This window comes from Populus trichocarpa, chromosome 14, assembly GCF_000002775.5.
Source record: "Populus trichocarpa isolate Nisqually-1 chromosome 14, P.trichocarpa_v4.1, whole genome shotgun sequence".
In the NCBI taxonomy this organism is placed as follows: Eukaryota; Viridiplantae; Streptophyta; class Magnoliopsida; order Malpighiales; family Salicaceae; genus Populus; species Populus trichocarpa.
In genome coordinates, this window is record NC_037298.2 from 14,625,198 (window position 1) to 14,640,094 (window position 14,897).

The 14,897-nt window shown below is 38.7% G+C and overlaps 1 protein-coding gene and 1 pseudogene across 1 annotated transcript; one reads left to right on the forward strand and one right to left on the reverse strand.

Annotated features, from left to right (window-relative positions):
• LOC112324168 (glucan endo-1,3-beta-D-glucosidase-like) overlaps positions 1–1,648 on the reverse strand; it is a 160,933-nt pseudogene extending 159,285 nt beyond the window's left edge.
• An 820-nt stretch (positions 1,649–2,468) lies between these two features.
• Positions 2,469–3,840, forward strand: LOC112324169 (uncharacterized). Its single transcript, XM_024585819.1, has 3 exons — positions 2,469–2,699; positions 3,011–3,396; positions 3,540–3,840. Exons 1-3 carry the CDS (start codon positions 2,469–2,471, stop codon positions 3,838–3,840), a joined length of 918 nt encoding a protein of 305 aa, XP_024441587.1.
• The last annotated feature ends 11,057 nt before the right edge of the window (positions 3,841–14,897 follow it).

The following is a 14,897-nucleotide window of genomic DNA, read 5'->3' on the forward strand; positions in this document are numbered from 1 at the left end:
TTTTCCTTTACATTTCTATAAGGTTAACATGGTTTGCGAGTTTGTCGTAACCTAGGTTGCCCTAGTTTACGAGTTTGGTGAGATATCTTTTTCTTAATTGAACTTGACATTTTATCATGTATTGTTTTCTCATATAGTTCATCAATTCACATCATGGAGTATAAAGCATTAACAAAGTAGCATAAAACAAGATTTAAAGACTCTCAACATTGTTTGACCACTAACTCTATTTAATCATCAAATTGTTTTACTTCAACTACAATAATTTAATCACTTTACTCTAACTTTCACATTATTCCCGATGACAATTTATAGTAAATTTTTATTTCCCCCAAATTCATTCAAGAACCCTAACTTTCCAAATTTCAAATTATTTACCCTAATTCACATCATGGAGTAAATTTCTTGTTCTCGAGATAAAATTCCTAGATCCTAGTATTTGTCTAGGTAAACTTTTTTATCCGGGTGAATTCAAATTCCATTTAGTTACATATTGATAATTTTATTTCCAGGTAACTCACTCCCAATAATATTTTATTCACTTTTCTGTATTTTTTTCTTACTTGGTTTGTTTTAATGCTTATTTGATACTTCTGATAAATCTATTTTATGAGCATTTAGATTGCTTTTCTGCCTAATTTTCAACTGGGGTTTACATTCTCCCCTCCTTATAAGAAATTTCATCCTCCAAATTTGAGTGATGTGCCTGAGTTTATAAACAAGTTGAGAAATTTTCTTCTCATTTTTTATTCTCTCTCCCACGTTTCTTCCTCAATTGTAAGCTTCACCATAAGACTCTGATGATGCGAACTTTCTTATTACGAAGTTCTTTCTCGCCCCAATCAAGTATCTTTATCGATCTTACCTCAAGTGTTAAGTCTTCTTTCACCTCCACTGGCACTTGAGGTAACACTCTCGAAGGGTCTACATCGGCTTTTCACAGCAAAGAAACATGGAATACATTGTGAACCTTGGCTAATTGTGAGGGCAAGTTTATTTTATGTGCTACGGGTCCGATACGTTTCAGGATTTCAAATGGTCCAATAAACCTCGGAGCTAACTTCCCCTTCATGTCGAATCTCAGCATGTGCTTCCATAGAGGTACCTTCAGAAATACTTTATCTCTAGGACAAAATTCAAGGGGTCTTCTTTAAATATTTGCATACTTCTTCTATCTATCCTGAGCCACATTCATTCAATCCTTTATGATCCTCACTTTTTCAGTAGTGATTTGTACTAATTCTGCCCCATACAACTTTATGTCCCCAACTTCTTCCCAACACAAGGGCATCCTACACTTTCTACCATAAAGAGCTTCAAATGGGGCCATTCCAATTGTTGTCTGATAACTGTTATTATATGTGAATTCTACTAGCGACAGGTGCTCCTCCCAGTTTCCACTAAATTCCAAAGCACATGCCTTTAGTAAATCCTCTATGATCTGAATAACTCTCTCAGATTGGCCATCAGTCTGTAGATGAAAGGCAGTACTAATATTCAAATTTGTTCCCAAGGCACGTTGTATGCTTGGCCAAAGACGTTAAGTAAACCTTGGGTCTCGATCTGAAACAATTGATACTGGGACTCTATGAAGCCTCATAACTTCGTTCACATAAATCTTAGCCAACTTGTCAATTGGATCCGTCATTTTTACTGGTAGTGTTGCTACCCAATTTTTGATCCATGTTTTTGATAAATTTTCAGAAAAAATCCAAAATAGCAAAAAAACAATGAAAACCCCAAAAAATGTATTTTTGATATATTTGCATCGTTTTTAGCATTTTCAAAATCGTCTCAAAAGGATTTAAATTTTCAAAGGTATTTTGAACGTGTTCAACTTTTAACGCGTTAATTGTATAATCACTGATTTTCCTTGTTAAGCCTACTTTGATATTGCTTGTTTTCAAAAAAATACAAAAAATAAGAAAAAATCAAAATTGACAAAAAAATAAAGAAGTTGAGAGACTGATGTGTTTTGGGGACCAAATCACTTTGACTATAAATAGAGGTCATGTGAATCATGGGGAAAAATAAAGGTTGCTTAGATTGCAAACTAACTAAATGAGAAATAAAAGTGAAGAAATTCATGCATATGGTTAAATAAAAATGGGAATTGGGAAATTTTTGGATAAAAGTTTCTGGATGAAATATTTTAAGACATTATAAATCAACCCGAAAATGTTGAGGGTTGAATTAAATTAAAGAAAATAAACTAAACTAAAAGTTGTGGGGTGAAATTATAAGAAATGAAAAGAGGTATAACTTAATTATAAGAAGAAAAGAAGAAGAAGAAGAAGATGTGGGGGCCTAAATGCAAATAAGAAAAATTATAGAGCATAATACTCCTTTTCTCACCAAAAATTTGCAGCAAGTGTGAGTTCTGGCTCAAAGAAGTAGTATTTTTGGGGCCATGTAATATCCGCAGAAGGAATATTTGTGGATTGAGGAAAGGCTGAGGCCGTGTTGAAATGGGAAAGGCCTACCAGCGTGACAGAAATCCGGAGTTCTTAGGTCTTGTTGGGTATTATAGGAGGTTTATTAAGGTGTTCTCCATCATAGCATCACCTCTGACTAAGCTGACCCACAAGGAAGTCAAGTTTGTTTGGTCGGAAGAGTGTGAAGCGAGCTTTCAAGAACCGAAGGAGAGACTCACTTCTGCTCCTGCGCTGGCCCTTCCATCAGGGACAGAAGGGTTTGTGGTATATAGTGATGCCTAAAAAAAAAGGGTCTAGGATGGGTGTTGATACAACACAGGCGTGTGATTGCTTATGCATCAAGACAACTAAAGTCGCATGAGGTGAATTACCTAGTTCATTGCCTAGAACTTGCAGCAGTGGTGTTTGCCTTAAGAGTATGGAGACATTGTTTGTGTGGGTCACAAGTTTAAATCTTTACAAACCAAAAAAGTTTGAAGTATTTGATGTCACAGAAGGAGTTGAATATATGACAAAAAAGATGGGCAAAGTTAATAAAAGATTACGATTATGTGATTGACTACCATCTTGGTAAGGCTAATGTAGTAGCCGATGCATTGATTAGGAAGGGAAAAATAGTGATGAATGATATTGAGATTAAGGAACAGGGAAGTATAGTGGAATTAAAGAAATTGGGCTTGCAGCTAAATGTAGGGCCTGAGGGATCACTATTAGCTCAGTTAAAGATCCAATTTGTGCCTCGATACAAGGTCTTGGTGGCTCAACAGGTAGGGAAAAAAAAGGTAAAGGATATCAAGGAGAGTGTAAACCAGGGTATAGAGAAAGCATTCCAAATGTTATCTGGTGGGCTAATAGCTATGGGTAGGCGAATTTATTTGCCTGATCATAAGACTTTGAAGGAAGAAGTATTGAGAGAAACTCATGAATCCCGATTTGCTACTCATCCTGGAAGTATGAAGATGTATAAAGATTTAAAAAAATACTACTGGTGGCCAAATATGAAGAGGGACATAGCAGAATTTGTGTCAAACTATGGGATCTGTCAACAAGTAAAGATAGAACACTAGAGACCTGCTGGGGATTTACAGTTATTGTCGATTCCAGAATGGAAATGGGAGGATATTTCTATGATTTTGTGATGGGATTACCTAGGGGAAGGAAGGGGAATGATGCCATATGGGTGGTTGTAGATCGACTGACAAAATCTGTTTTGTTTTTTCCTATGAAAATGACTGATTTGGTCGATAAGCTAACAAAATTATATGTAAATGAAGTAATCAAACTTTATGGAGTGCCAGTGTTGATTATATCGAATCGGGATCCAAGGTTCACGTCGAGATTATGGCCTAGCTTACAACGAACATTGGGGACAAAGTTGAATGTAAGCACAACATTTCATCCTTAGACGGATGGTCAATTTGGAAGGACCATTCAAACTCTTGAGGATCTCCTTGGGTCCTGTGTGCTGGAGTTCGGAGGGAACTAGGAAGATCTCTTGCCATTGGTAGAGTTTACTTATAATAATAGCCATCAAGCTACTATTGGTATGGCTCTATATGAAGCATTGTATGAGAGGAAATGTCGTACCCCAATATGTTGGGAGGAAGTAGGAAAAAAGGAAGCTTTTAGGACCTAAAATAGTGCAACTGACAACTGACAAGGTGAGGGTAATTGTTGCGATGTCGCGGTCGCACAAATTCATTACCCTAGCTTCAAACACAACACACAAGATAGTATAGAGCAAGCAAGGGGTCGATCCCACAGGGAAGATTCAAGTCAGATTTTTATGCTAGATGATATGCAATTTGGGGGGGTTTGGATGTTATCTAGGCTAAAGCAAAAGAAAACAAAAAACTATCAAATGAAATTTAATAAAATCAGAAAATTATCAAGAGAACAAACCTTGGTCACAAGCACACATCCACCTACAGAAATCAGAACCGTTCATGGAAATGAAACATCAATTTATATTCTGAATATTTATCTCTTCTTAACATTGGTTAGTTAACGGATCCGCCATATAACTAACCCTAACCATCAAACAACCAGTGTCCGCACTAGTAATTTAATTCAATGGCAGCCTTAAGAACTAGATAAGTTGATTTATCAAGAAAACATAACTGTCCGCAATCTATGTTTGATTTGATTGAATGTTCTCCCTAAGATTAATAACGTAGATCCGCCACAATTATTAAACTCAGTTGCTTCACAAGTTCATATACCACAACTCCGGTTTTGATATCAAACTTAGCAATAGATTGTCTACAATAATAACTTAGAGTCCGCTCTAGCAATTAAAATAAACAATCATAGGAAAATAAGCATAGGAGAACAAACATATTCATCATATAAACTGAAAAAGAAAGGTAAAATAAATCTCACAGTTCTTGAAATCCGAAGGTTTCCGTGTCCTTGCAACTAAGAAAAAGTGTTTAGCCTTGCATGTTTGTTGAACAACTAATCAAAAAGAAGGAAGAATGCATAATTTCGTGTTTCTTAGAGGAGGGGGGCGTTTTTCTCCTCTTGGCTGGCTGCCCCCCTTCTCTTCTCTCATTCTTTTTATATCCTAGGAAACCCTAGGTCTCTATTTTACAAAATAGTACTCCATTAAGTAGACTGTTTACATTTAAGTACTTTAATAACTATTTTCCTAAAAAAAGGAGAAATAGCCTTGCATGAAATCTTCAAGCTTTGACTTAGAGGAGCTAAATTGCTGAAATAAAAACTTGGATATCAGTTTAGATGCTTCAGAACGTAATTTGGACTCGTTTCTTCACGAAACCTATTTGCTGGCAAAATTCAGATGTCATCTTTGAAAAATCATATCTCCCTCATATGACATCTCGTTTTTTGCTGCAATTTGGAGCGTTTATAGACCTTTGAGTCATGACTCCAAAAAAATTGAGTTTGCATCAATTGGACTTCTGTAGCTCCAGATATTCAAGTTGGAATGGCCGAAGGTCAATAGTGGCAGATTGCGAGATTTGACTTTGAAGGCTGCGATTTCCATGCTCTTCCTTATTTTATTTTCTTGCCTTAGATTTCCAGAAAGGTATGGATGTTAGCTTTTTAGTGCCACTTGAATCACTTCATTTCAACCTCTAGAGCTCACGCTCTGCACAAAACATCGATTGAAGGTCAAATCTGCCAATTATCTCCAATTTACTCCTTTTTGCATCTTTCATCCAAAAGTGCCTTCAAAACATAAAACAAAGAATATCAAGGCATTTTATATATAAAACATAGGCAAAACACTAGTTAAATGTGGGTGAAACTATCGAATAATATGGTTGCATCACTAATCAAAAAAAGGATGAAGGAAGCCCAGGATAGAAAAAAAAAGGAAAAAAAAGAAGAAGTTATGCAGATAACCGAAGAAGGCCTTTAGAATTCCAAGTAGGGGACAAGGTATTTTTGAAGGTGGCGCCTTGGAAAGGCATCATTCTATTTGGAGTAAAAGGGAAATTAGCTCCGAGATATATTGGCCCTTTCGAGATTAAGGAAACAATCGGACCAGTTGCCTATTGTATAGAGTTGCCTGCATATTTGGATAAGATTCACAATGTGTTCCATGTGTCATTGCTGCGAAAGGCCAAGATAGACCCCTCACGAGTATTGCCACATGTTCCTATGAAGATTAAAGGGGATCTAACCATGGAAGCTAAGCCTGTCAAGATCTTGGATCGAGATGTGAGGGTGTTGAGGAATAAGAGAGTTTCCCTGGTGAGAGTATTGTGGAGAAACTCTCAAATAGAAGAAGAAACATGGGAAAGAGAGTCCGAGATGAAACAAAAGTTCCCGCATTTATTCTTCAACATAGGTACGTAACTTAAATTTCGAGGATGAAATTTCTATTAGGAGGGGAGAATGTAAACCCCGGGAAAAAATAAAGGTTGCTTAGATTGCAAACTAACTAAATGAGAAATAAAAGTGAAGAAATTCATGCATATGGTTAAATAAAAATGGGAATTCGGAAATTTTTGGATAAAAGTTTCTGGACGAAATATTTTAAGACATTATAAATCAACCTGAATGTTGAGGGTTGGATTAAATTAAAGAAAATAAACTAAACTAAAAGTTGTGGGGTGAAATTATAAGAAATGAAAAGAGGTATAATTAATTATAAGAAGAAAAAAAAAAGATGCAGGGGTCTAAATGCAAATAAGAAAAATTATAGAGCATAAATACTCATTTTCTCACCAAAAATCTGCAGCAATTGTAAGGAAAGAAAAGGGGGAGTTTTTGTATCCATTCTTCCAAAATCAAGAGAGAAAAACAAAAATTTCAAGAACCCATCCAAGATTAAGGGTTTATAGATGGAATAAACAGTTGTGGGCAAGGAATTAACAAGAAAATTGAATAAGAAGAGAAGATGGAGGGCTGGCTGTCATTAGATAAGGAAGGAGGGAGTTGAAAATCTTCAACTAGTTGAAGATCAAAACCTTAATTCGTACCGGGTAAGGTGTTCTAAACATGATCTTATAAGTTATTTCAAATTCGATAATGAATTGATGCCTTGATGTGAATTATAGATTAGGGTTCTTAGTTCTTGATATGGTTATTATAAAACATATCCTTGAGTGAGGAAAATTTATGAGATAAACCTGTGATTTGTAGGAGGGTCCACAGGCGTGGTGCAACAACAGCAGTAGGGGAGCACGAGTAGAGCTTCTATTGTACGTAGGTGATCCTCACCTATACTTTCTAGTTAAACTCTATGATTTAATATGTTATTAATGTGAGATGTAAATTACCGAACGTTGAATATCAGGAGAAAGGAGGAAAGTTTGTGTAATGATGTCAATATTTTGGATAGTATTATGAATGTATGTGTATTCAAGGTGAACGATTGTTGTGTGATCTGCCAAGTGATGAAATTATCGTTGACAAAGGAAATATGAGAAGTGTGATTTGGGGCATGAACTAGCATACATTTAGCGTATGTTAGGATCCCGGGTAAGGGATCGCCATGTTTGGCTAGCATACATTTAGTGTATGTTAGGTTCCCGGGTAAGGGGATCAAGATGTATTGACTAACATACATTTAGTGTATATTAGGATCCCGGGTAAGGGGATTACCATATATTGACTAGCATACATGTAGTGTATATTAGGATTCCGGGTAAAGGGATCACCTTGCATCAACTCTTACGGGGTGATGATGATAACAGTGAAACTGGTATCGGTAATGTGTTAAGCGAAAATAATCCTGGATGGTCTTATGAGATCTTGAATGGAGGTTGATAATGGAAGAGGATTTGGTTTTTAGTAGTTGAAGGAGAAAGAATTTCCAATGACAACCAAAAGAGAGAAGTGAATAAAATATGAATGCATGTTTGTTTTTTTTTTTAATTGCTGGATATTTGTATTGCTTTATAATTGTGATATTCATATTTTAATAATATGTATTTTGTTTTCAGGACCATCACATGCACGACAGGAGTAGATTCTAGCTTAGGTTTACTTTTTGTAATTTAGGTCCTAGGGAGTATACCTTTGTATTTTGGTAATATTGCAACTTTTTTATAACTCAATTTGTATAATTGATGTTTAAACTGGAATAGATGAATTTAATTATGTACCTTGTATAACCATGTTCCATGTATGCATGTTTATATCTTTATCCATCCATAATGATAATTGTTGTACAATGTATATTACAAACATTGTGGTTGATATGAATAATGATGTTTGTGGGATTGAGAACCAGGATGATTGGGTTGAATTGAGTTAGGAGATGCGGTAGAAGTGTAAATAGGTCGTATGTCGATAACTTGGACCTCCCGGTATAGGGGAAACTTCGTTGAAATTTCGGTAGACTTTAATACAAACACCATGAATAGATATAGAAAAAAAAAATTAATCACTCTGTTTAACAGTTAACATGAGATCATTGCTTTATCTCGGATATGGGGATGTTACAGGTCACAACATACATGAAGAGGGGGGAGAAATTGACAAAGAGGAGCAATTTTTTAAAAGAGAAAATCAGGGTAACAAAAAAAAAACATAAACCTAAAGCTATCTCTCTCAAACAGTCGCCACCCTCCCCTTCTCTTTTACCAAAAGAAAACCAGAGAACCCCACGCTCCCTCCTAAACCAGCCACTCAAGCCCCCTCCCCCCGGCTTTTTCCCTATCTTCTTCTCCTCCCTTAGCCCCCACACGCACGACCTTCTCTCTTCAGCTAAACACAAACTCACGGTCTTCTCTCCCAACCAAGAGGTAGCTGCCGCTCTCCCTCTCCACAACAGCCGTCCCCATCTTCCCTCCCCCAGATAACTCTCCATCTCACTAGACCAACCCCAAAACAGCTGTTAATTCAGCCTTACAGAGAGGTGGCTCACCTCTCCTTCCCACATTGCCTCTCGTCTTCAACCTTCAGCACCGAAGCCTTCCCCTCAACAACGTCTTCTTCTCCTTTGGTCTCCTCAACAGCTAAGGCCACAGACCAGCTAAGACAGCCCCCGCTCTTTTTCATCTTCTGCAACTGACCACAAGCAGCATCACAAACACCAACAGTCCTCTGCTTGCCTCAACGCCGACCAAAAGAGAAAGAGAGGAGAAGGGGTCGAGCTTAATGTGGTTTGTTCCCCCTCCTTAGACCTCTGCTTGCCTCAACGCCGGCCAAAAGAGAAAGAGAGGAGAAGAGGTCGAGCTTAATGTGGTTTGTTCCCCCTCCTTAGACCTCTGCTTGCCTCACCGCCGATAAAGGAAGAAAGAGGGGTCGACGATCTACCTGATCCAGCAGGCCTTCGATCGTGCGAGTCGCCAGGGAGTCCCTCCACGCACCACAGTAGATCTGCCACCTGAAGAAGGAAAGAACAACAAACTGAGAATCAAACCCGGAAGAACCAGATCTGAGGAGAAAAAATAAAATAAAAATAACTATTATGTTTTCTTGGCTTTGCAGGTGACGTTGCCTTCACCACCGGCAGGGAAGGGAAGAGGGGAGGAAACCATTCCAGATCCCCTGTTTGCTTGGATTTTCTGGCAGTGGCGCGTGGAGAAGACGCGCCGCCACTGTTCCGCAACCCTAGAAGCTTCACTGATGTCCCTAGCACTGTTCCCGAGTTTTGAGGGGTCTATTTGTAAATTAACTGCTTGATGTAAATTTTTGTTTAATATATTTGTTAGGTTTATTTTGAATTATGGATATTTTGTAATGAATATGGAAGTGTGAGTGTGTGAGTAAACATACTAAAAGGTGATGTGTGTGTGTTTTATAATTTTTTTATGTATGTTTTCTTTTAATGTTAAAATTAAAAAAGACAAAAAATAAATAGAAAGAAAGAAAAAGAATTAAGTGTTTTAATTTAAATACGGTCAAGTATTTTAAGGACAAATAAAATCATGTTGTACTTCTCGTGAAAATGTAAGAACATGTTTATACATATATTTTGGGATTTAATAACTGATTTATTAAAGCCCTAAGAATTTGACTAATATTTCAAAATTTTAATTCACAACAAAATCACGAAGCAGCTTACCTCAGGTAGGGTGCGCTAGGGGTGCTAATACCTTCCCTAGCCACAACCAGTCCCTTACCCGTGAATCTCTGACAAAGACTAGTATATTCGGGTTTCCTAGTAACCTTCAATCAAATACTAGGTCGCGACTCCCAAATCAAGCAAACGAATGAAAAATCACCATCGATGCTGCGCGGGGGACATGCGATAGGTAGGAAAAGGGCAGACTTAGTCTATCCACAATGACCCAGATTGTATCATTTCCCCTCCACTCAGTGGTCCTGACACAAAGTCCATTGTGACCATCTCCCACTTCCACTTAGGGATTGGTAATGGTTGTAACAGCCCTACCGGCTTTCGGTGCTCTACTTGTACTTGTTGGCAAATACTACATTTTGCCACGTAGTCAGCCACATCTTTTCTCATATTTGGCCACTGGTAGTACTATTTCAGATCCTAGTACATCTTAGTAGTAATTGGATGTACAGTGAACTTAGACTCGTGGGCCTCTCGTAGTAACTTTTGTTTAAGGACTTTGTTGTCAGGCACATACATGCCTCGCCGCAACATCACTATTCCATTATCTCCTATTCAAAAAAGAGCTTCACCCCCTGATTCCAGTTTGAGCTGTTATGCCTCTAATATATGCTCTTGATATCCTGACTTCACCCTTAGTTGAGCCATTAAGGATCCTTTCGGACTCACATTTAATACTGCCCCAAATCTATCTAGCTCAATCACGGCTTTCTCATCCCAAGTTGTTGGTCCACCCATAATTGCCTTATCTTTACGGCTGAGAGCATCCACGACTACATTCGCTTTTCCTGGATGATAATCTATAATACAATCGTAGTCTTTAATTAATTCCACCTATCTCTGTTGTCGCATGTTCAACTCCGTCTGTGACATCAAATATTTAAGGCTCTTATGATCTGTGAAAATTTAAACCTGGGATTCGTATAAGTAGTGCCTTCATACTCGTAAGGCAAAACATATTGCTGCCATTTCTAAGTCATGAACTGGGTAGTTGATTTCATGAGTCTTCAGTTGTCTCGATGCATAGGCAACTACTCTTCCATGCTGTATTAGGACACAACCCAATCCTTTTCTTGAGGCATCACTGTAGACTACAAAACCTTCTGTTCTGGATGGAAGGATTAGCATGGGGGCAGTAGTAAGCCTTCTCTTCAGTTCTTGAAAGCTCTCATCGCACTTCTTTGACCACTCTCATCTTATGTTCTTCCTGGTGAGTCATGTCATTGGAGTTGCTATTATTGAAAACCCTTCGATAAACCTTCTATAATACCTTGTCAATCTAAGAAAACTACGGATTTCAATTACCGTAGTAGGCCTTTCCCATTTCAGAACTGCCTCCACCTTCTAAAGGTCCAAAAAATGCCTTCTAAAGACACCATGCCCTGAAAAGGTAACTTCTTTTAACCAGAAGTCACATTTATCCAACTTGGCATACAACTGGCGGCTTCTCAGAGTCTGTAGTGTCTGTTTCAGGTGTTGTTCATACTCCTTATAGGATTTGGAGTAAACAAAGATGTCATCGATGAATACGACAACAAACTTATCAAGGTACGGTTGGAATACTTAGTTCATTAAATCCATAAAAAGTGCTGGAGGATTAGTTAATCCAAATGGTAGCACCAAGAACTCAAAGTGTCCATAGCGAGTTTTGAAGGCAGTTTTCAGCACATCTTGTCTTTTGATTCGCATCTGGTAGTATCTTGATCTTAAATCAATCTTTGAGAACACTTTAACACCCTTCAACTGATCGAATAAATCATTTATCCGCGGAAGCGGATATCTATTCTTTACCGTCACTTTATTCAGCTGACGGTAATCTATGCAAAGCCTCAACGTTCCATCTTTCTTCTTCACAATAATACAGGTGCCCCCCAAGGTAAGTTGCTTGGTCATATGAACCCTTTATCAAAGAGCTCCTGCAATTGGATTCTCAACCTATCCAATTCCTTAAGGGCCATTCTATATAGCAATTGGGCTATAGGAGACACCTCAAGCAATATGTCGATGGTGACTTCAACTTCTCTTTCTAGGGGTAGTCCCGACAGTTCTTCTGGAAATACATCCGAAAATTCCCTTATAATTGGAATGTCAGACAGTCCTATTTTACCTTTTTTTGAATTTATCACATAGGCAAGGTATGATGTACAACCTTTCTTTAGTAGTTTTCTCACAGCCATAACCGAGATTATATTTGTAAGGTTGGAAATTCTCTCCGCCTTAAAGACCATTGTTTCACCCTTAGACCCTTGGAAGGTTACTATTTTTGTAAAGCAATCTAGACGAGCCTTATTTTTACCCAACCAATTCATGCCTAGGATTACTTTCTTGGTCTGTTCACTGTGATGGACTGCTGGTGACTCTAACTTGGTTGCCTTTATTTCTGAGGTTGTTCAGTATTTAACAGTGGGCATTCTCTTCCCAAGTACTTGTTGGCTCTCCACCTATGACCTTTTCCTCGGTATATATAACATCGGCCAGGAGAAACCAAGCAATTCCCAGGATGTATTTGTTCACATTGTGTACAACAAGGGTAGACAATGTCTCAGACCCCCCCCCGAAGCAATAGTCTTAGAGCGAGTCTGACCACCTCCTAACTTCACACTGATATTCTATCGAGAACTAGATGATGTCCCTTTTTTTTTTCTTGAATTGAAAGAACTGTCCGCCTTTATCCTGTTTTGGAAGTGGTGGCTTGCCTGAAAATTCCATATACTTTCGTTTTCCTGCACCTTCATGACTCTGTTGGTCTTCTTCCATACAAGCCTCCAAGGCTTGTGCTACTTCAATTAGTTCCTTTTCTGTCTTGAATTGTAAAGCAATCAACCCCTACTTCAATTCTTATCTAAAGCCATCCCTTAACTTTTCTATCATGTGTTGTTCTGATGGGACATAATGTGGTGCAAATAGTGAGAGGTCATGAAATCCCCTCTCGTACTCGAGTACTAACATCCCCTCATATCTCAAGGCTAGGAATTCATGTTCCTTCATCTTTTGATGATATTTGGAGTAATATTGATTCTCAAACTTCGTCTTGAAATCATCCCAGGATAGGGTTTCTATAGCCCTCCTCAACTGAACTGTCTCCCACCAAGTCATAGCACTATCTGATAGTAATTATGTAGCACAATCTACTCGCAGATCATTTGGTATCTTAATTTGAATAATCATTTTCTCTACCTTTCTAATCCACCTTCCCGCTACTTCAGCATCCTGTTCACCTGAGTAGGTTCACAACCCATTTCTCTTGTCGCACGTCACCCGCGCGGTGTCTTTTGGCGATTTTTCGTTTCGTTTGATTGCTTGATTGGGAGTCGCCACCTAGTATTTAATTGAGGGCTACTAGGAAACCCGGGTGTACTAGTCTTGTCAGAGATTCACGGGTAAGGGACTGGTTGTGGTTAGAGAAGGTATTAGCACCCCTAACGCACCCTATCTGAGGTAAGCTGCTTCGTGGCTTTGACGTGTTAAAGAAGTTTTAAAAATTTTATCTTTTCATCAGATATTAGAAATACGACTTATGTGTAAGTTCATAATTCTTGACCGTGATCAAATCAAAATATTAAATTCTTCTTTACTCTTTGCAATTTTATCATAAATAAATAAATAAAAACATCCATAAAACAAATACAAACACACACATACACTTTTACTATATTTTTTTCTTTTTTTCTTACACATTACAAATTATACAAAATTCAAAAACTAAACAAAAATTACATTAAACACTTTAAAAATTACAAAACAACCCCTAAAACTCAAGGAATTGCAGGGAAGGGTTTTGTGAAGCCTTCGGGACACCAGGAACAGTGGTGGCGCGTCTCCTCCTCGCGCCACCGCCACTGGCGGCGCGTGGGTTCACGGGCCGCCATGAGAAACGCTGGAAAATGGGTGGGTCTGGCTTAGCTTCTTCTCCTCTTCCCTTCCCTGCCGGCGATGACACCCGCCATCACCTGCAATAGAAGAAAAACACACAAGCCAGTCGATTTTAATCTTTATTTAGATCTGTTGCGATTCTATTTTCTCTCAGTTTGCCATTTTCTCCTTCTTCTTCAGGTGGTAGGTTTGTTCTCGGTCTTCTCCTTCTTCTGATCTAGCGGTTGTTGTCCGTGGCCGTTGAAGTCGCGATGGAGATGGGCTCACTAGCGGTGTTGAGGCGGAGGAATGGACAAATCGGTGGGTGTCAGTGTGGCGGCAGTGACTACTGTTGGAGGAAGAAGGCGGACCGATTTGGGATCTGTGGGCGCCGCTGTGCCGTCTGGCGGTGCTGAGGCGAAGATATAGCCAGAGAAGGCCGGTCTGTGGGTGTTACTTCTCCGTTGCTGTTGGTAGTCGGTCGAGGGAGAAAAAGGCGCTATTGATGGGGGAAGGAGATGCTGCTACACAGGGAAAGGGAATAGTGTGTGGCTGGGTCTGTCGGGTGGAAGGTTGAAGATGAGAAGGGAAGGCTTGTCTTGCGGCCGGCTGGAGAGAAAAATCAAAACCAAGAGGGGCAGCTGTTTGGTTTGTTTTTGGCCGAGAGGAAGACCAATGAACGGGGGGGTTGCCTTGGCTTCTCTGGTTTCAGCTGGAGAAGGGATCGACTGCTTGGATGAGAGTTGAGGGGACAGCTGAGAGGGAAGAAGAGGAATAGGTTGCCGGATGGGTGGGGGCGGCTGGTTGGGTAGTGATGGATTTAGGGTTAGGGTTTTTTTTGTGTTGCCTCCCCCAAATATGCAAAATTGCCCCCCCTTGTGTATGTGTTGGAAACTCTTATTTATAGGCAAAAATGTTGTTTGGACCTCAAAATTGGTCCCTTAACTTCTTTCTTTTTTTCTAAATTTGATTTTTCTTGATTTTTTTTGTATTTTTTGAAAACGGGCAATATCAACGTCGACTCAATGAGGAAAATCAATGATTTTAAAAATGACGCATGAAAAGTCGAACGTGTTCCAAAAACCTTTAAAATTTAAATTCTTTTT

Excerpts from the sequence above, each read along its gene's own strand:
- LOC112324169 (XM_024585819.1), top strand. The coding sequence starts at position 2,469 with ATGGGAAAGGCCTACCAGCGTGACAGAAATCCGGAGTTCTTAGGTCTT. Across the intron at positions 2,700-3,010 it reads CAGGGACAGAAGGGTTTGTG|GCTAATGTAGTAGCCGATGC; the intron begins GTATATAGTGAT and ends CATCTTGGTAAG. Across the intron at positions 3,397-3,539 it reads CATCCTGGAAGTATGAAGAT|AATGGAAATGGGAGGATATT; the intron begins GTATAAAGATTT and ends TGTCGATTCCAG.